This window comes from Electrophorus electricus, chromosome 2 (assembly GCF_041902795.1).
Source record: "Electrophorus electricus isolate QZ-2024a chromosome 2, ASM4190279v1, whole genome shotgun sequence".
Lineage (NCBI taxonomy): Eukaryota > Metazoa > Chordata > Actinopteri > Gymnotiformes > Gymnotidae > Electrophorus > Electrophorus electricus.
Genome location: NC_137498.1, coordinates 38,256,078 through 38,278,667, shown reverse-complemented (window position 1 = coordinate 38,278,667; position 22,590 = coordinate 38,256,078). Strand labels below are relative to the sequence as shown.

Sequence of the window (22,590 nt, the reverse complement as noted above, 5' to 3'; positions counted from 1 at the left end):
GCGTGGCATGATTCAAGCATCAGATATGCGTAATCTGATTCGGACGTATGGACCAAATGCAAATTCCTAGGCTTTAATTTAGATTAATCGCAATACATGCAAAAACAAATTAGATGTGTGTATAATACTCAAACTAAGGTAACATATCTTTACACTGTAGTACGTTTAGCCTATTGCTATACCATAGTGAAAAAGCCGGTAACTTTAATTTTGTCTAGCTAGGTTAAATGAAATCATATGGACGGGATGGGGAAAAAAGAACGAGCAACATCTGCAGTCATTACTTCATAAGAAAAAACATTCCGTTGTTTCATAGTATGTTTCGGACAAACTGCTTTATTCGGTGTTATGTATACTTTGGTGTATACCGTAAAGCATGCAACACTGGTAACTTTGTACATCAGTATTGGTTTCTGGTTTCCTTCATCTAAGGTAATATAATGATGGTAGTCAGATTATTAAACGTTTACTGAGACAAGAATAAGAAATTTCCCCTTTTTAAGATTAAAGAAATTAAAATGAAAAACAATGTTTTACAAGTCGATTTGAACTAAAATGAAAGACAGGAAACTGACCTTAAATAAGCGCCACCTTTGGTGACTGAGTAACAAACTGCAAACACAAGAAAACCTTATTCCAAAACAATAGAAGAGACAAAATTATCCAGGTTGTAGACTTTTCTAATAGGCAGAAAATACGATGGCATGTTTAGAGCTTGTTGGTTGTTTGTTTTGTTTATATAAAGTGTCTAAGGGTAGAGAAGTCAGCATTCAATGTTATTAAAAAGGTTTACATGCAACAGCAGCTATAAAAGCAATGAATAATGCACAATAAATTAGGATATACAGTGGAAATAGTTCTAAAACATGTAAAAATATGAAACACTCATGTAACTTAGAAAAGGTACTGGTCCCACAGAAACAGAGGTTATAACAGTCTTTAAATCAATCAACCCTTGACAAAGAGGAGAAGGATAAAGAGAACCTATCAGGTAGCCCCTAAGACAAAGTGGGGGTTTAAGAGCACATAAAAACCACTCTCACACAGGCGTGTTTACCATACTGAACATGATGGGAGGCACCAGCAGAATATTGAGAATAGGGCAATATAAAGACACATGTTCAGAACATCTAAAACTGAGAAAACATGACATTCAGCACAGAAACCAAATATTGGAAATTTAATGGTCCATGTGTATTTACAGGGCTACATTGTGTCCTTCTAGTCTTAACAATGGAGGTACTGTTAGAAACTCCCAGTCTGTCCCCTATTACCATTATAAAGAGGACACATTTAAAACTTAATTCAAAGCCTATTTCAATTAAGTTCAGTCTACTAAAATATGGTCCGATAACCACAGAACCCCACTTAACCCAATTTCAAACCAAAAGGGAAGCCCATTTGTTTTATTACTTTGGACTGAAGTGTATGCTAAGACATTCCCCTTCTTTGATTGTCTGTTTTTCCCCCATTTGAAAAATAAACTTAAACATCCAAGCAAGAGTACTTATGTGCTTTGTGTTGAAAATATCAAAACCTCAGAGACGAAGAACACTCCGTGTGATGTGCATGGTTGACTCCACATTTAGATTAATCAGAGTGGTACTATGGTTAGGGCAGTAAATGTGAAATTACGGGAGAGAGAGAGAGCACATTTCTTCCAAACCTTTCCCCCCCCCCATGATTCTCTTCTGAATATCAGCAGGCTGATTCTCTGTGATCAAGATGGTGGTATTTCAATTATAACCTGCACCGTATCCTGATTTTTAGTACTATATCTATTGCTGGCTATGGTAGTTGTTTTTCCCTTGTCATTTTAATGTTAATGAGTTTTGTGTTTTGTTCACAGACCTTAGTGAAGACATTGCTCAGGTCTCAGTGTCCTATTGGGGAAAAAACAAAACCTTAGCCACATGCTCCAATTAACAACATACAGCAGGGGGCTTACTTAAAGAGGCAGGGCTCCAGCATTAAAACTGGGTGTAACATCTTTAATGAAACTTAAAACATATGTAATGTCTGGCCCATTTAGAATTTGCATTCTTTCTAGCCTTAGAAGTTTTGCTGCCGACGCTTCTTAGCATCCATGGCATCAAGGATAGGCTGCCTCTTTGCAGTGTAGCGCTGCCGCAACTCTTCAATTTCCCTCTCCATCATCGGGTCCAGAGCGCTGAGGCGCATCTGCAGCTCCTCAAAGTCTAGGTTTTTCAGCTACACACACACACACACACACACACACACACACACACACACACACACACGCACACACACGCACACACACGCACACACACGCACACACACGCACACACACGCACACACACGCACACACGCACACACGCGCACACACGCACACACGCACACACGCGCACACACGCACACACGCACACACACGCACACACGCACACACGCACACACGCACACACGCACACACGCACACACGCACACACGCACACACGCACACACGCACACACGCACACACACACCAGGTGAACATGCCCAATATTGAAATTAATTTTAACAGATAAAGAAAATGAAATGGTATATGTGAACTTACAAAATCAAAGTCTCCATCCTGTGGTACTTTCCAGTTATCTGGGAAAGCAGTCTTGGGTATGAGGTAGGGGTCATGTTGGTTGTGATTGTAACTCTCCTGAGCTTTATTTGAGTCCTGCTTGTCAAAGTAATCCATAAAAGATGGGCGCTGGCCTTGCTGTGCTGTAGGGTTTCCTTTATTTGTATAAGTGGGAAAAACATTTTATAATCAAGAAGATTTTAACAGAATTGTCATATATTGTGAAAGACCAACACTCACTCCGCATTGAGCCTACATCTTCTTCCTCATCTTCCTCATCGCTGTTTATCACCATAGTGCCCAAGTCTGACTCGAGCATAGTGCTGCCATGCTCGATCATGGTCTGAGCGCCGTCGCTCATCGTGCCTGTGGCCCGCATGGTGCCAGCGCTCTCTGAGCCAGATTTTACCATGGTGTGGGAGTCCACTTCTACCTCCTCCTCCTGCAGCCAACACACACCCAGCAGAGGTCAGAACGTTTGCAGCCCTGGCAAACCTGAGAAACACACAAGCCAAGCATGCAAGCCTTCAAACAGAAAGGATCGTGTTAAGTGCTAATCTTACTGAGTTTTCATCCTCCTCTTCCAGCTCTCTCTGCTGCTCCTGTTGTCTCTTTGCCTTCATGTCCATGGCTTCTGTGATCAGGTCCCTCAGAATGGTCACTGGCTTGGCATTGGTAATAAAGGGATGCTACAGAACAAGATGAAATAAAAGGTGGAAAAATACATTTCTTGAAATTACTTATGGTGCTTATTTCAATTTACCTAGGTTAAATAAGAATACATGCAAACTTATGATTGTATACCTGTAACAGCTGAGTGGCTGTAGCTCTCTGCTCTGGGTTCTTCACTAAACATTTCTTTACAAAGTCTGTAAAATCATCACTCCATAGCTCAGGCTTCCGGAATGTTGGTGGGGGATTTGTTGGAATCATGAAAATAGCCTAAAAAGGGGGGGTAGAAAAGCCAAAACATAACATGAAAGTCATGCATTTTCATTTTTTCACTACTCAAGCTAACCCTTAATAAATCATTTCACTCACTCTCATTGGATGAATATCTGCATAAGGAGGCTTGCCCTCTGCCATTTCTATAGAAGTGATGCCAAGGGACCAGATATCTGCCACACAATTGTACCCAATCTCCTGAATCACTTCAGGAGCCATCCAGAATGGTGTACCAATCACAGTGTTCCTTTTAGCCATGGTGTCCTTTGGTAGACAAGTTAACAGATCACTGATATATTTGATCACTCATCATTTAATTGCAACTGGAATAAAGGAAGCAGAGCATTCATAGGCCAGGAGCTATAATCAATTTATTTATATGAAAATAACTTAAAGATCTTACAGTGAGTTGTCCAGCTACTCCAAAGTCAGCTAATTTAGCATGTCCCTCTGTATTAAGTAAGATGTTTCCAGCTTTGATGTCCCTGTGGATTTTTCTCATGAAGTGCAGATACTCAAGACCCTTCAGGGTGGATTTAAGTATAGTAGCAATCTCATCCTCTGTGAGCTAGACATACAGAATAAACAAAGTTACGATTAACATGGACATAAAAAAATCCTTTAATTTTTCCCCAGTGACCATCGTACAAACGACTTACTGTTTTGTTACGTAACCGGATGATATCTGATACAGAGCCAGCACCGCAGTACTCCATCACAATCCAGAGGTCCGTGTTTTTGAAATAACTGCCATAGTATTTTACCACATAGGGACTAGACAACATACATTAATACCAATGTCATATTAATCAGATACTGAACTTTCAACAAATGCCCATACAATAGATGCAGTGTGTACATAAACAAAACATTCAGTGCAAGAATGTAATTCTTATGCGTTTTTACCTGTCACACTGCTGCATAATGGAGATCTCCTTGATGATTTCTTGCAGGTCCGACTCCACAGGAACCTGCTTAATGGCCACTACCTGGCCTGATTCTTTGTGTATAGCTTTAAATACACTCCCATACGACCTGAACAAACGTTTTTTTATCAACTGTAGTTTCAATGCATAGACATTCAACTGATGACAAAATATTTAGTTCATAGTTTTCATTACCCCTCTCCAAGCTTTTCGAGAACATCGAAGACCTCTTCTGGTTGCTTTGTGAGACTGTCTTCACTGAGCTTCTTTAACTTACTGTGAAGACATAGTTATACGAAGCGTTAGCTGTCTAAACCGAATCACTGACATTTCCTGACAACTGTTCATTTCCGTTCTGTAAACATCAGCTAACGTTAGCCAGTACGCTACAATGAAAAGCAACTAAACTGTAATCGACTTAACGCGAAATTGCGTCGACTATAACAAGCTAGCGTTATCTAGCTCATGACTAACCACTTCTCAAGTTTACTTCGCTATCGTAGCCGAGTACAACAGCTGACTTGTGGCCAGCTAACTACATTGTCTGAACATCATGCAATACAGACAGCTAGCGTTAACTAGATAGTATAGCTAACTAGCTTGCTAATTCGCTAACAGTATTATGATCAAGGCCTGCATAGTTCCGTTATGTAGTACGTTAACGAGGCCTATAAATAGACATATTTGTTAACAGCCAGTTAGACAGATAAATAAATAGCGGCCTAGCTAACCTAGCTTAGCGTGCCCAGTGCTAGCTACTTACTTTTTAGGAACCGTATGCTCCATTGCCCGAAAATAATACAAAATTAATCACCACTGTATTATTCTTCAACAATTATCTAAGATAAAAACCTAAAGAAAACTAGTACCAATCATGACTTTTTTCGTTAAAAAAAAGGTTAGCTCGCCTCGCTTTTTATTGCATTGACTTACAACCGCATGAATTACAGTGACCCAACTAGCGACGTAAGACAAAATAGATCCAAAAATAAAAGTCGGGAGACATTAAATGAACACTAAATTATAGACGTTAGTACTGTGGGGAAAAAAAATCGTTGCAATGAAAAGCTTACATTTTCCTGTTTTGCTTTGCTTAATACAATTCTACAAACGATAATGAAAATAAGGATGACTCTTATTCAGTGGGCTAATGGTACGAGATTTCTAACAAAATATGTTAATATTGCATTTTAAATGTACTGAATTGCTATAAAATGTATACACCAACAGAACACTTTCAGCGAATAAAGTAATTTGAAGAAGCCATATTTGTGGCAGCAGTGCTTTTTTTTTAAAAAAAAAAAAACATCAATAGTGTAACTGCGATTTAAAGCAGTTTTTCTCTGCAACATCACTTACAATTAAAAAAAACCCCTGGTATTTGCTATTTTATTCATTTCAGTTGCTCTCTTGTTTTGAAGTAGTACATATATCTAATTTCAAGTTTGGTTAAGTGTCAATAGGAATAATGGAAAAACACCACTAATTTGTTATGCATATTGGGTGCCATGATCTTTTAAAGTAATAAAATAAAATAAATAAATACAAACTTGGAACACTTATTGGACATCCAGTCGGAAAACAATGTAGCTGTATTCCCACTTATGCCTTAATTTGGAAAATGTCAGAATGTGCACTTCTTCCTTCTTACAGAAGAAGGTGCTGTCAGCACAATGTATTAATAGCATGTGACAGCAAAGTGACCATGCCCTAAAGTCATTGTCCAGACTTGCACAGAGCAGCCAATCACTAGTTAGAGTAAAATGGAGCTGGAATGCTGCTTAGCAACTGGTCATCAAACTGCTTGTGTCTTACCCTCTTTGATGCCTTTAAAGAGACAGTCAGAACTGCAACAAAGAGAAGAGGGAGGATGTTTACTTAAATGATGCAGAAATAAAAAAAAACTTTGCGGGGTGTTCTCCATTATGTGTTTTGTTTTGCAGTTTAAAACATTAAAGTATATGAACTAATTTCCAAAAATCTTACATGGTAATGCTGAAAAAGTTCATAGTTCTTGTCAATTAAATGCTTTAATTCTTTGATATTTTTAACTCTTTATAATGTATTTTTTATAACAGCTAGTGCAAAGCAAGGACAGAGGAGGGATTTCAGGATGAAAAGTTCTTGCTGTGGTTGGTTGAAATGTTCTGACCACATTTATGTGTATCCAACAGTATGCAGGGACAAAGTAGGGTTAAATGTTGCCTATATATGTTGGGCATATCGCTGTTGTCTTTTCTTGGAGTTGGAGACATGAAGAACATGCAAGGTAGTGGGATATAGATGGACGTGGTGGGGGTTGGGGGGAGAGAGGGAGGGAATAACACAGGGGGGTGGATATCAACACAGCACACAAGCAGAGGATTGCAAGCATCACATCAGAGGGGACAGGACACAGAACACAGCGACACCCCATACCAGCAGGAGCCAAGCCAACATCCCAGTTACATGCAGAACTAGGGGCTGTTCCATCTGCAGAACTAACGGACACTGACAAAACCACGTTGTTCTGGCCAGGAGTCATACGGTGTGTGTTTCTGTGTGTGTGTGTGTGTGTGTGTGTGTGTGTGTGTGTGAGAGAGAGAGAGAGAGAGAGAGAGAGAGAGAGAGAGAGAGAGAGAGAGAGAGAGAGAGAGAGAGAGAGAGAGAGAGAGAAAGAGAGAGAGAGAGAGAGCAGATGAATGGGAGAGTGTGCATGTGTGTTGTCAGTTGTGTGAGGTAGGCACTACTGGAACCATGGTTAATGAATGGAATAGAAAAGAATGACTCTCTACCCAGGACAGGTCATGAAGGGCCAGAACCCCATGCCCTTAACCCCTCCCCCGAATTCAAATGGTGACAGCAACGATTCCTGGGATGAGAACAAGGGCTTCTGTGAAAGTGTGGGTCCCACCAAGAAGCCTCAAACAGTAAGTCTTCCTAGTGTCAGTATGGTTGTATCTTCTCCATCATTGAAACATCAGTGTGTTAATTCAAATTTTATGTGCTTTCAGCTGTGAGCTTACAAATCTGAATGTTTTATTTTATCCCTTGATCTTTTGCTAGTTTTTTTCACTGTTGTACAAGGATACAGGGAAGTTCTATAGAGTACAATAAGTTAGATATTTACCTTTCACATCACATGTGTTTCTCGGATCACTTCTCAGTACCTAAATGTATAAAACAACAAACTGGTGTGCCTTAACACTCTATGCAAATGAACAAGTAAATTTGTTGTCTTGAAAGATGGTTTGTGCATGACAGAGCTAGATTTTTTGAATGATAGCCAGGCAGTGGATCACTAACCATTTGATGTTTTACTGTCTGGTGGTTTAATGCTGTTTGTGTCAGGCTTGATAAAAGAGACGCAGAACATAATCACATGTCCACAATTTGGAGAGGCTGGTTAAGTAACAGAGCTAAAAGGGGAGGGATAATATCATTTGATCTGGAGCAGGTGCGGCTCACGTCAAGCAGTGCTTGCTTTGAGCATGGTAATGCTGATGTCAGGATATTGCTATGCTGTCTGTCAAATGCAATGGCAATAACAATGTGAGAGTGCTGACAATGCAAAGACAGTGCATGCAGACAATAAGTCAAACAACAAGTCAAATAATGTAGATGGTTTTGTTATATAATGATAATGATCAAGCTGATTGCTTAAGACAACAAGAGGGAACCAGTTTTGGATTTCATGTAAGCTTGTAACAGAAATTGGCAATATGAATGAATGACCTACACTGAGCAGATTTGTGAATGAGAAAACATTTTGGGCCCTGAATAAAGCCACGTGTAGGTGTTTGAAATAAACAGCAGGCTTGTCATCCCATGATCCATGCCATTCCCTCCCACAGTCTTTCATTCCTTTATGCCTTCTAGATTCACTACTCTATTAATAAACCTTTTCCCTTGTAACCCTTTGCTATCATCTCCTCTCCTCACATTTGCCCCTTACCTGGCAATCTTGCAATCTGTTAGCTAGAGAAAACCCCATAGCTATCAGAGTGACAAATAGCTCTGGAGTGTGTCAACTTGTTGCCCTTGTATCAGGAATTAGTCCAACTATAGTTGAAAATATGCAGTGTAGCAACCATAACACATTAACCATTCTATTCTTCAGGAGTGTCATGCAGGTTTCCATACTATTTTGGCTATATTTGAAGTACAAAAAGCCCACAACACAATCTGGGGCTCAGGTATATGTATCTGTACTTACAGTGTAACTAAAGATTCTCTTCTGAAAGGTCAGAGTTTGCACTATAAATATCACCACACACAACAGAGGCAGGATTAGGGAAGCATTTCCATGCACTAGGCTACATAAACAATGCCACAGGATAGTTCCTTCACTTCTCAGCATGCTGCACTTCTCTGTCGCTTTTCTCTGACTTTCCATATTATATGCACACTGAAATTTACACATTTACTGTCTAGTATTTTGTATGTTTTATATATATTCAAATAATGCTGTTTAAATCTGTGCTACTATGTGTCTTTTACGTTCTAGTTTTATTGTTTAGTTTATTAGGAACACCATTGTAATGGTTTTATGTAATGGTGTAATGGTCTGCTATGAGATGTAGTCCACAGTAACCCGTCAGTCTGTGATTTTAGTATTTTAATAAACCTTGCACCCAAACCCTTTCTATAATTGTATATGCACTCTTATTACATAGCCCTTCACTTAGATTCCTTACACTTATTTCTTAGAGACTGACATGAAGTGTGCTTTTATAAAGGAACCTGTGAGACGTGCCAGGAAGGTGGAAGGAGGCATTTTCTTTGTAAGTATTCCAGAATTTGATCAATGAGATCAGGTTATAGTGATTTCAAACCTTCCCGCTTTACTCAACATCTTGTTTCAGGATGACATTGCATTAAATGTATGGTCTTCTGGTGAATTACACTAACACTACATTCTTTTTTTGCAAAGCACTTTTGTAACAGGCAAGTAACATTACATTGGGTAGATTTTAACATAATAACAAAAAAATGCAATATCATGGATACTTATACTATGTGTTGAACATTTTATAAAAATAACTGAAGTTAGCAAATGAACAGACATTTGTGTTATTTAAACAAATTCAGATTTTCTGAATAATACACAAACAACATTTTTATAAAGCCAGTATTAGTATCAACATACTGGCCCTGTTGTATTTCTGTTCCTAGTTTGAGTAAATGTCAATATGTAATATTTCTTGTAATATTTCTTGTAGGTAAACTGCGTGTGATAGTAATATGTGAAAAAGTATTTTTTACAGAGTAAACTACAGTACTAATTTTTATTAAGGAGACATAACAAATCATGTTAAAAATTAATTATACATATAGAATACATAAACAGTATATCTTAGGGCAGTGACCACAGACAGATTCTCTGACAAATCATGTAATCATAATTTCAATGAATTGTAATTTGTAATGTTTAGTTTTCTGCTACAATACTATAATTTCTGAGAAAAGCAATGACTAACAAGAAACTTGATTCACACATCCTCATTATTTATTTATTTATCTATTTATTTAGTGAGAAAAGACATTTCCTCTTTTTTCAGAATAAAAACCAGATCCACTAACTGCAATGGTATCAGCTTCATAACAGTGGGCTGTGTGTGTTTTTGTGGTTAAATGGGTGAAGTGTCACACTGCAATTAATGGGCATGTGTCCAGGTAGCACAGCTTTACTTAGCCCAGGACAGCTCTTATGTGTCATACGTCAGTATGCCTGCACTGGGCCTGTAGAATAAACGCCACCTCTCTTTGGTAGTATAAGAGAGTGTTGTAATGTTCACTGTGTCCCCAAGCTAAAGTCATGCAACATTCTGAGTTAAGTATTTATGCCAGTAACAGTAACTGGGGGCCCTTTAAATTTTATGATATCCTTAATATAATCCCAGAGCACCCTTCCCCCATCTCCCACCCAGAACCTTTTACTCCCGGTAAACCACAACTTCCTCCAGTGCAAGTGATGCAGTCTGCCTTGAACAGAAATGCCAAACCTGTCTCCGGTTCCTCAAATGTCTTCCAGAGAGGCTGAATTTCACCTTGTTACAAATGCTCTCCACTTACATGACTTGCCCTTTTATCATCCTCCTGGGAACACACCAATCAGGGGCAAACCCTGAATGCTCTGATGCTCATGTGGCACTGCATACACCATGGTATGCCTGTGTTGTTTAGCTAAATTCACTCCCTAAGCTGACATTCATTTTCTGTTGGCACCATCTTATGCTAGCATGTCGACTGAGATGAAGGAGGGGTAACAGATTTTTTTTTCAGCCAGTCAATATTATCCCTTTTCTTATTTAAATATCAGTAAGCAGTCAGATCTTACAAATTTTCATCTAAATTTATAGATCAAAACAACTCTTATTTGAAACCATATTTTTCCAGCATTTAATCAGTTCTGCTAAGATGTGGGAGAATGATTTTAGTTTGCATTACAGGCATGCATCCCATGTGAAGGTCTACAAAGACTTTTATCCCATGTGTCATTACTTGTTTTAGCTGTGAAGACTGTGTATCACATTGGTATTTTCATTCCTCATTCAGCCAAAGCCGGAGAACGCAGTCACCATAGCCGTTTCATCTCGGGTGCTGTTCCGCACAGAGAAAGAGCAGAAGGTGTTTGAAGAGAAGGGTGTGGAGGAATACCTCAATTATCAGGTGCAACATGAGAATGAGCCTTTGGCCCCAGGCCCTGCATTTCCCTTTGTTAAGGTAACACACAAAGACATGGAGACCCCTGCTGCACTAAATTACTGACAACAAAGTATAACCATAATAATACTATGTAGTCTATTCTGAACTAGAAGAGCACAAGTCTATTCCATTTTTTTCTTTTTTAATAATATAACATAAGTAATTTAAGTAATATTATTGAAAGACACTGCCTTGGCTCATTTTAATCAGTTTTAACCGATTTAGCTAACGGCATGTAACAATATATTCATCATACTGTTCAATGAAAGATACATTTAAAAAAATCTCTTTACTCTAGGCTCTTATGTCACATTTGTCAAAAGGCAACAAATGGTTCAAACGTTCAGTGGCAGAAAAGCCAGGAGCAAATCACAGGACAAAGGGTGATTAATGTAGCCCCAAGCATTTATTCCCTAGAACACGTCATTAATGATAAATTGCAGACTCCGCAAGTGAAAGCAACCTAATTGTTTAACCCTGTGTGTATCTCCATTGGAAGTACATCTGTATGTTTAACATGGTAGGAAAGACAGAACACCCATCTGTGTGTTCTTTCAGGCCCTGGAGGCAGTTAATTCACAGTTACGGGAGCTGTACCCTGAGAGTGAGGAGCTCTTTGATATTGTGCTGGTGACCTACAATCATGCCCATGTAGGGGTGAGGCTTATCAACACCATTAACCACCACAGTAAGTGTCATCTGACCTCCTTGTCACCTTGGTTAATAAAGACAAAAAGGCCAATATAAATTCAGCAGCACAAATATTATGCAGACCATAACACGGCAGACAGAGAAACCCCTACACCATAAAAAGTATTGTATATATTCTAAGGGTAATGTTATTTTCAGGGGCTGATCCAGTCATGAATTATGTGCTGAGATTTCATGTTTCCCCATGAAGTCCAGGGTAATTTCCCACTCTTCAGCCTGAGGGGGGCCTGTTTGTGTATTTCCTTTAAACCTCCTTCTGCCTCTGGTTACTGCAAAACTTCCATATTATCTCAGCTGCTGCCATTTAGCACTATCTTCAAAGATGAAGGCAGAAACAACTAGAAATGAATCTATAACTTTTTCTACAAAGTCTTAACAGTAACAACAACAATCATAAGTCCACCGTACAAATCAAACATATATGGAGCATGTGGGGAGGTTGCATGCTTTAAACTTTATTACTTTCAATCTTATAATCTTTTTAGATTAGTTAAATAGATATTTTGCTTTGTGGTGATTGTGTTTAAAGAATTATGTCACATATTCTTTAAAATATGCCTAAGCTTCTTAATTGTGCAAATATGTATCCTTTAAAGTTTGTAAACAAAACACCACCAACCTCCAAGACCTCCCAAATGCACCACCTTTGCCGACCTCAGCTTTGTCTGAGATAGACTGATAGGATGTGCTCCACCGGGTATATGACAAAATAACCTTGTTTTTAAATTTGAAGAATTACATTTTAACAGTGGGAAACAAAGTGTGCATACATCTGAGTTCTCATCTTGGGACGCAGAAACATTCACAGGTCTCTGCCTTTCACTAAAAGTCAATGGCAACTGTCCACAGTTCTGTGCAAATGAAACAAGTTAACAGAAATCCTTACAAAAATGTCATTAGGTAAAGTTCCAAAGGACCAGGTCAAACTACCTTGAGTACCAAGACACATCACTGGCACAGCTTAATTTCATGCAATTTTCAAGCAATTTTAGTGCATTTTGCATTTACTGTACAGTGTAAACAGCAAAACAGTGACGTGAAGGACATATTCTATTAAAAAATCATGAGTAAAATACCCATACAAACTTTATTTATTGAAAATCTATAGACAACATTTATTACTGTAAATTCCATTTTATGTAGATGGTAAAATGTAAAAGGTGTATTTTCATATAGCAAATCACACTTTTTCAATATATTATACGTTTTCAAATATTGCTAAATCATCGTTTAGCTTCTCATAGAAGTTCTCATGGGAGTCTTTATATGTTTATGTCAAGCTTATTGACTTTATTTTGCGATTTTATTTTCGTGGCCTTGTCCATACTGGAAGCAGGAAGTTGTGCTTAAATGTGCTATTACTGTTATATACTGTATAGCATGCTCTAAATAAAATGCAAATTTTATGAAAACAAGGAGATTTATAATTGGGTTTTGAAGCCATAAATGATAGCAAGAAACTGCCTCTGTCTCTCAATTGCTTTCTAAAGCATCTGATGAGCTTGGGCCATAAAACTTATTATAACTGATAGAAATAAATGATTATACTGTTCTGGAAAACAATAAACTGATTATATTTAACTGTAATTGCAATATCTTTATACATACTGACTACCAAACCAATTTGTATATCAGCTTACTTAACATTTGACATTAATGTACAAATGCTTTGTATACACATCACTGTTGAACTTAGTAACAGGCCATTAGTAACATATTAAGTATCAAGTTGTCCACTGAGCCTCCATGTCCTTCAGTAAGCCTGAGATGGGGATTTATGAGGTAAATCTCACTAGGTCGTGCCATTTTTCTTGACATTTACTTTAGTAGAGGTTATATATCCAGCTGGCCAATCATATCTTCCCAGAGAGACAATCTATAACTTTTAACCTTCGTGTCATAAGCCAGCTACTTCCTGCTCAATTCCCCACTGTGAGCATGTTTGATGTGGTTTGATCATCCTGGTGGCCAATTCACAAAACCAATAAGTGACTGCCCATTTTCTGGCCTCTTAAACAAAAACAACAAATAAATACATATTGTGTGACATATAATTTTTAACTTTTTATTTTAATAGTGTGTAATTATTTAAAGTATTATGTAATTAGTAGAATAACAAAAAGCTATTTGATGGATACATTATTTAAAAGTTACTTAAAACATAAAACAAAGCAGTATGTTTTCCTTTGATATTACAATAATAAATGCTGGACTGTTGTTATGCTTCCGGTAAATCAGCTGGGACTATCCTTCAGATGAGTTTCCCAATTGTAATGAATTAATATTTGAACAAAAACATCAAGGAGAAGGTTGAAAACCCTCTCACGCTCCGTTGCTCATCTCCTGGGGAAAGTAGGGGTGTAGGGTTCTTCCTGTACCCCCCAGTATCTTAAAATAAACCAGCCAGCTACTGAGCCAATCAGTTCTAAACTTTCATGTTCCCTAATCTATAGCCTTTTATGTTCCTATTCCCAATATCTTTTAAGCCCTAGATGGTAGATGGTAAAATAAAACATACATTAAACATAATTTGAATTTTCAGTTACTCTGTGACACGTTATGCTCACTCTCTTTACCCCCTGCCTGCCTTCAGTAGCCTGAAGGAGAGATGGAAAGGATCCCACCTGCAAGCAATTTTAGTCTTAGCATGAAACCTAAATCAAGCCACCTAGCAGTGATGACTTTCCCTTATGAACAGTAGGCTTGGACACCTATGTTTGCTGAGGCAGAGGACTGTTAGCTAAAGAGGGTGCAGGCATCAACATTCCCATGACTCATTTCCCATCATCTTGAATATTGACAGTTTAGTTGCACACTGAGTGAAAAATGTCTTTAAAGTAAATCTTTCTATTCAAATGTATGGGTGTCTTTTGCTCTAGAAGACTGTCAGTAAGTTAAGTATTTTTACTCAGTTCATTAAAAAGAAACTTGACAATGATTTGTTAGTTGCTGCAAATTGCTTACTTCCTCTGTATAGCCTTAATAGCATATTTTTGTTTAACTAAAGTTTCTATTGAATCAAAACTCTTGATTATTGTGGTTTCAATCTCACATTTGACAATTACATTCTTCAGGTGACTTTCCTCTGATTCTGTGGCCTGGTGACTGTATGCTGACTTGGCTGCAGTGTATGATGACTGTGCTGACTATGACTATGTTTCATGCTTTTCTCAGATCTGTTCATTGAGCGCTTCTGCATGACAGGTGGCAGCAGCCCAATTGGCTACTTGAAAGCATGGCACACGAACCTCTACCTGTCTGCTGATGCAGAGAAGGTGCAAGAGGCCTTAGCTGAAGGTGAGCAAGTCTACAGGAACACTAGACACTGGGTGAATCACACATTCCCTTTCATTTACATAATAGCAATATTTAATGATTAAGTACAGCATTAACTTTTTCATACGGTATTTTATATGGTATTTATCACAAGACATTGACATGCAAAGGCTAAAAAGGCTGTGAATGGCTTGAATGACAACAGATGACCAAACACTGGAATGTTTCCCTCAAAATAGATATGATTTTTTTTTAGACACACAGAACTCAAGCATCCTACCAATCAATTTCTATTCTTTAATAAAGCATTTCCAGTTATAGATTAATAATTCTCAGCAGGGTTTGAAAATTTTTTTAATGAATGATACAGGCTGAGTAGATAAGTTGTAGTATATGCAAGCGCTGCAGTGCAGTATATTTAGACAGTAACTGGAGATGTATCCTGACAGGGATTTTGAAATGAAGTTTTGTGTAGCCAACTGGACAAGTTTATCCCAAGGACATTGCTTATGTTCTCTGATTACAGTATTCACAGTACCATTACTAGTGTATGTGCATTCAGTTCTGAAGAAAATTAAGGATTTGTTTGTTTGTTTGTGTACAGTGGGGAGGGGTGTCACTCTTGTTAGATTTTACATAAAGGAGTAGACAGTTTTCAGCTGCCAGATCTTTAATTGCACAATCACAAAGAACTAAAAAAAAAATATTACCTCAAATATGGATTCTGAAAGTGTGGCATTTTTCTATACTTTTTGAGTTTTAACATTAGTAGCAAAGCTTAACAAAGTTATTTCTTAAAATAATACTAAATTAACAAGGTATAGTTTACTTTTTGATATGTGCTGTGCAGGGATGTATAAACATTTTGAAGGGTGGCTGCTGTAACCTGAAAAAAGGTCACACTCCACCCCCTTTCATTCTTCTCTTTTAAAAAGAAGCTTCAATATGTAAGAATCTAACGTTACATTCTTTCATATAGCTATTTATATGTTAACCAGCTAGCTAGCATATGTGGACATTTTTATTCACAGGGAATCCCCACTGGTTATACCATAGTTAATAATTTCCACAACTTTAAAAGACTCACCCGGTGCTCTCACACAACATCAAGAATAGCTACAATATTACATGACAAGGGGCATAAGGAACGATCTGCATCAGTTTTTTCTCTCTGTGTGTCCCACGAAGAACGGCTGTCATAAAAAGCAATTTGGTGTAACTTTAGCAAGTATGGGCTACTTGTATTTATGCAGCCACAGCAAAAATAAAACTATTATTCTTATTATTTCCTCCATAGGGACAGATCAGCTAAATATTGTAAATAGGTTGTTGCTCGGGCAACTTTAGCCCAGCCTTGTGTACGTACTTGGTGTTTTATGTGTGATGGTCCAGTAGCCTATTTGCTATGCAGTCCAGTAATAAGTCCACTGTTCATCACTGGGTTAAAAGTGTCATGGATCCTGCCTTGCCTTCCATATTGATCTGTGTTCAGTTCTTCTTCTTCTTCTTCTTCTTCTTCTTCTTCTTCTTCTTCTTCTTCTTCTTCTTCTTCTTAGGAATTGCAGCAGCTACCATGTTTATGCCAGAGAAGCAGGTTGAGGTGTCTGAGACCCAGTTGAGGGTAGCCTTCGATGGGGATGCTGTTCTTTTCTCTGACGAGTCTGAGCGTATATTTAAAGCTCATGGTCTGGACAAGTTCTTTGAACATGAGAGAGAAAATGAGCACACACTTCTAGAGCATGTAAGCACTAACATTTGATTGCAAAAAACAAAGAAAACAAAAAAGGTTCAGAAAACTTTCAATTGTTGATATAGTTTGCTTTTTGAAGATAGTTTGTTTGCTTTTAAACAGTTTCATGCAGTTGTTACTTCTTGAGCTCCTTCTGACATTGTGAAAATTCTTGTCAGATAATAATCGAATGATAGTTAACATCTCTTACTTCGCTACAAGTATTTTATAGCAATATATGCACCGCCGCTACAAGACACTTTCACTGCAGTAAGCTTATAGTGAAATATGAGTTTCTCACTGATTTTGTACATATTTTAGGGTCCACTGAAGGGTTTCCTCGAGGCTCTGGGAAAACTGCAAAAGAAGTTCTATGCCAAGGGCCACAGATTAAACTGCCCCATCCGCACATACTTGGTCACTGCTCGCAGTGCGGCCAGTTCAGGCATCCGTGCCCTAAAGACTCTGCGTGCCTGGGGTCTGGAGACTGATGAAGCCCTGTTCCTGGCTGGGGCCCCGAAAGGACCCATGCTGGAGAAAATACGACCACACATCTATTTTGATGATCAAATGTTCCACATAGAAGGTGCTGCAGAGAGGGGTACTATTGCTGCACATGTACCATATGGAATAGCACAGATGTACTCTCACAGAAAGAGCACCAACTCTGCCAAGTAGCAGTAGCAGAATGCAGCAGGAAAAGCCAAGAGATATTCAAATGAGTGTGCCAAGCAGCAACACTTGTTTTACACATATTTGATTTTCATCAATATTATTTTTTGCCACAAAAGTAATAACTAAACTCACTGGTCGCTAATCTACTTTCAATTTGATGGCTGGTGCTAACTTTGGCATTACAACATACTGCCACAGTTGGAAGAAAAATTCAACCCCACACTAGTCCTGCCATTATGTTTATCTGGTTTCATTCATAATTGTGTAAATATTTCAGTGCAGTTAGATGAAACTTAAACTATTGAATGGTAGTTCTCTCTATCATTATTCTTTTTTTCACATGATATACATGAAGTAAACTTAGTAATATGATGGAGTTAAATATATATTAAGTATTTTCTCCTTATAAGACAGATAAAAAAGTCAGATGTTCTGTAAAGGCAGAAAACTGTATAAAAGATACACAGTTTCTTTAAGTAGGAGAAACATACTGTAACTTTGTGTATGTTTATGATATGTTATTGTATTCTTATATATATATATATATATATATATATATATATATATATATATATATATATATTCTTGTGATAACTTGGAGTGAACCAGGATCTTTGCAAAAAACCAAACAAACAAACAAACAAAAAAAACACAAAAACAAAAAACCTCTCATAATGTTCTAAGAAGTCACAAAATTGAAAGCCATAAGTGATAGTAATTGTTATTTCTTGTTACTTGTTCTTGGGGTCATCAGTGATCATTGGTTTGCCTGTGAACAGATGAGAGAAAGAGTGAATAATTTTTCATGAGCAAAATATCTCTGCAGATAAAAGTCACAGATCAACACTGAATTGGAATCAGCACCCCTAACCATAGTTCAGATTTAGTTCAACCTAATGGCATGCTACTCCAAAAAGCTCTCCAAATTAATAAAAATTGAAACATTATTATATTTGACTAGCAAAATTTTAGCAGAAATACCATTTAAATACATTTAAAATATTTTAAAATACTAATGTATTTACAAATCTCAGCTTTTAAAAAAAATATATGCCTATGTACTTTCAAATACTACCCTCTGCTGGATAGTCCTAGTTTCACATCTTAAATTCAAAACAAATTGAAGTCATATTTGTGTTTAAGCAGAACACGAATTTTAGAAAAGAAACTGGATTTTGAATATTGCAATGGGAATAATTTAAAATCTATATTTCTATACCATTGGCTAAAATACTTTTAAAATTTGTAGTATTGCTTATATTGCTGGGAGTATATTTTATGGACATAAATAAATATTTTATAAATAATAAAAAATAGGTTTTTAACAAATAAAACAATAGTAATAATCATAATAATAAAATACATTTCACTGCAGCTATATTTCAAATATGTTTTTTTTTTAAGTTAAAATGTTCTTAGTCAAGTTGCTCCACTCAAGTTGCTACACATCAGATACAAACTTTATTCAGTCAGTATTGCTTCACTACAGTTATTTTCTACAACTGCAGTAGAATATCTTGTTTCTTAATCAGGCTGACTGATTTATTCTATTATTAATTATTAAGTGTTAATTCATATCATATTAAAATCAACCAGGCTGACAGCAAAAGCTTGTGACAGGTTATCTATGAAGCATACAATAAACCTTTTAAAATAATAGTACAAACAAATAAATGTAAACCCAAACAAACAAAGTCTCTGTGAATATATAAAGTATTAGTCCCTATAAATTTTAGATATTTTCTTTCAGTGTTTTTCTGAGTGGGATTCTGAGATACAGTAATCTCTTTTTGTCATGAGATGGTACATAGAATATCACTCTTAGAGACCGCATATAAAATTCTGCAGTTTTATTGTGTGAGACATTGTCTCATGGGCATATGCTTACATGTAAAGCATGTGAGTAAACATGTTTAACATGTGTTTTAATGTCTAATCCAGCAAGATTAAAACAGTGGATTAGAGAAACAATTCTATTTAATGCTTAAATTGCCAGTACTAGATATGTAATACATATATGTTTAATTTTCAGGCATTTATAGAGGTATAAATGTTCCTTTTAATTAAAGACAGGAAGTAATGTATAAGAACTTATATCAGAATATTATTATCCTGCTTGAGAGGAAATTCAGTCCTAATCACCTGCATGCACAGACAAGTAGATTTGTACAGAGGATTAGATCAAACTAGTACAGGTTACATATAATGTTAATCAGTGTCTTTTCAAAAGAGGTTAAGAGCTCAGGTGTATTCAATATTTTTATTGTACTGTTTATGCCTTTATAAGGTCTTAAGTTTACAACTGTTTCTTTTAAATTATGAATTATGAATATTAAAATAAGTATCCAGGGTCCTCATTCCAGAATTTTGTTGGTAATGCAATTATTAGTCTTTATTCCAGCTGAAGATAATTAATAGTCAATATGAATGGAAACTAAATGTTTGATATCCCTGCTTGTGTGCAACTGCATGGGTTTGCTTGCTTCTCCCTGGGTTGTGGAGAAATTATCTCTAGATGTGGCAGTCTAATCTGCTCAGTCTTAGTACTTGAGGTGGATCCTAATGTAAATTTGAACAAAGTATATAATTTCATGGGGATTGCAAATCTCTTTTGCCTTCAGAACGTATGTGTATTGTGGCAAAGTAGCACAAAATGTGTTATCTGCTCTAGAATTAGCATGAATTCTCTTACAAAGGCTACATAAACAAAAGTATGATTCAGTTACTTTCTGTTTAGAGTAAGAGATGAGGGTTCAAAAGAAATAATGGAAAGTTTCTTCCTCTAAAAAATGTCCCTTGTAAGGGTGATCTTTTTTGTCATGCACATCCTAAAGATCAGATTAGGTGGCAGCAGTGATGTTTATATGGTTTAGCTAACTAGAGAGATATTCTTAAAAACCTCTTAAACTATCTGAACTGGCATAGACACTGCACAAGGACAGCTGCATATGTCTAATTGAACAAAGCCTCAACCTGTGGGTTTGAATATGAGATCTAAACCCAGCAGTGTGCCCAGACAGAACATGCCATATCAGTTGCTTTTAAACCACTGATGCCCCAAATGACAGATCTGCTTTGTGCGGCATCTTATGCCTGAGTTGGTAATCACTGATACAATCATCTGTGATAAAGAATCATTGTGTTTGTGTTATAAAAGGGGCTGCCAGTATAGCACTCTGAACTGATTTCTCCTGTCAGTTCCAACAGTGCAATGTGTGTGGCCCTGCTGGGCAGGCAGGTGTGGTGATGAACTGGAGTAGCATCAGCCAGCTGTGTCTTTCTGTTGCCGAATGATTTGTGGATCCATCACTACGCTTAGTGGTTGACCAGAGCTTGTCTCCATTTTATAAGTGTGGAGGCAAAGATAAAGGGCTGGAGAGACAACACTGCTAGCACCCAATCACACCCAGGGTGGGTATAAATTGCCCATCTGAGTAATATCCTGTTAAATAGAATTTGAGATTATTGAATTTTTACTAAAACAGAGAATTTTTACTAAATTCTCTGTATATTCAAAATAGATCACAGGAACTGATCAATTAAATAATTATGTAATTTGCTTCTATTTTTTTTTTTAAAGTCAGATATCTTACAGAAAAAAAACAGCAGGAATGTGCTCTCTTGTCTCAGCACCACCTTATATATGCTCTGTCAGTGCTGCTTCTCTCTACTGACTGGGAAACTGTTCTGGGCAGATGGACTGGGCTCAGGAGGGCAGACACAGCTTCGGTGTGTTCTGCTTTGTCCGTCTGCTGGCTAGCTGCTGTAGACTTGCTCTTGGTGCTTTTACTCCTCTGGTTTTCCTTATCTTTTATTCAGTTCACTAGTGCAATCTGATGAGTTAGTGTAGAAAACCCTTTGCTGAAGAGATGTGTATTATTTTTATAGTCATGTACACAAATAAATTTATTTTACAACATAATTACGAATGTGAGGCTACATTTGTCTGCCGCATTGGTGTGTTGTCTTGCTTATGGCATTTGAGGTTCTAAATTGTCTAATTCAAACAATTTCTGAACTCTAGAAGCCTTACAGCTCATCCTAACCACTTCACTCAGCCCGGGAAGAGTTACTGCTAATCCCTAGAATCACTTGCAACTCATTTAGTGGCAGATCTTTATTCTTATATAGCTCCTAAACCCTGAAATATTATTGCAAAGGATGTTAAGAACATGATATCTGTTAGGCTTAATAGTAGAAATACATAACTGAACTCTATACCTATTTTTTAATCAAGATCAGAAAATCATAATTGTTACAGCTGGTATCTCATTTAAGTTTTATTTTATTTTATAATTTATCCTTTTAGTATTTTTTTATTTCTTGAGCATACTTTATTAACAATATAAATTTTAATATTTAATCCTTGTAAAAGCCTTTACATGAGATTTTGGAATTCAAATGAGAAGTGCTATATATAATAAAGATGTTTATTTAAACAAAAGCTAGGCGCATATTAATATCTAAGATCAGGTGGGCACACATTAATGCCTTAGGAAGTTTTCAAACAAGCAAGATATTAAATCTAGAAAAGACTATTACAACATTATATGGAATGATGATAAAAAATAAAACTATAAAAACATATTAGAGAGAGATTCTAAAGTCATAATCATTGCTCAGTGCTGTTTGTGGTGAGTGTGATGCTGATAAAATTGTTTGTACATGTGACAGCTCTAAAATGGACTGCCCTCATTTTTAGGACATTTCAACCACAAGACATTTCCTTCTGCATCCACAAACCACCAGGGATGTCTGATTAGGAGATACTTCCTGCTATTTATCAGATCTTGCCACCTTAATTGATACATTTCACTCCACTCACTTCCTCACTGAACCCACCTTAGATCCAAATGATACCAGATAATGTATGCCCTAGCAGAACTTAAGACTGTCGCAGTGCTGCTGTGCAGCTGGTGTGTGTCTGTGTGTGCGCACGCGCGCGCACGTGTATGTGTGTGTGTGTGTGCATGTGTTTGTGTGCGTGTTCGTGCACGTGCGTGTACGTGTGTGTGTGCGCGCGCGTGTGTGTGTGTGTGTGTGTGTGTGTGTGTGTGTGTGTGTGTGTG

At 37.2% G+C, this 22,590-nt stretch overlaps 2 protein-coding genes across 8 annotated transcripts; one reads left to right on the top strand and one right to left on the bottom strand.

The window, feature by feature from the left end:
* Positions 1-316: 316 nt before the first annotated feature.
* stk3 (serine/threonine kinase 3 (STE20 homolog, yeast)) lies at positions 317-5,417 on the bottom strand. 2 transcript variants are annotated; one of them, XM_081702624.1, is made up of 12 exons: positions 5,207-5,417; positions 4,639-4,719; positions 4,424-4,552; positions 4,177-4,291; positions 3,921-4,085; positions 3,614-3,781; positions 3,377-3,514; positions 3,136-3,261; positions 2,813-3,014; positions 2,555-2,727; positions 2,052-2,211; positions 317-1,883 (listed from the first exon to the last, which is right to left on the bottom strand). In XM_081702624.1, the coding sequence occupies exons 1-11, from the start codon at positions 5,227-5,229 to the stop codon at positions 2,053-2,055; spliced, it is 1,479 nt and encodes a 492-aa protein (XP_081558750.1). In that variant the 5' UTR covers positions 5,230-5,417; the 3' UTR covers positions 317-1,883; position 2,052. The 2 variants fall into 2 exon arrangements, with proteins under 2 accessions (XP_081558750.1, XP_026862107.2); XM_027006306.3 differs by having other exon boundaries at positions 317-2,211.
* Positions 5,418-6,781: 1,364 nt separating this feature from the next.
* nt5c1aa (5'-nucleotidase, cytosolic IAa) lies at positions 6,782-20,198 on the top strand. 6 transcript variants are annotated; one of them, XM_027006357.3, is made up of 8 exons: positions 6,782-6,970; positions 7,227-7,352; positions 9,162-9,206; positions 10,981-11,148; positions 11,689-11,818; positions 15,016-15,138; positions 16,674-16,858; positions 17,168-20,198. In XM_027006357.3, the coding sequence occupies exons 2-8, from the start codon at positions 7,230-7,232 to the stop codon at positions 17,522-17,524; spliced, it is 1,131 nt and encodes a 376-aa protein (XP_026862158.2). In that variant the 5' UTR covers positions 6,782-6,970; positions 7,227-7,229; the 3' UTR covers positions 17,525-20,198. The 6 variants fall into 6 exon arrangements, with proteins under 6 accessions (XP_026862158.2, XP_026862157.2, XP_026862159.2 ...); XM_027006356.3 differs by having other exon boundaries at positions 7,222-7,352; XM_027006358.3 differs by lacking the exon at positions 6,782-6,970 and having other exon boundaries at positions 6,977-7,352; positions 10,981-11,094.
* The last annotated feature ends 2,392 nt before the right edge of the window (positions 20,199-22,590 follow it).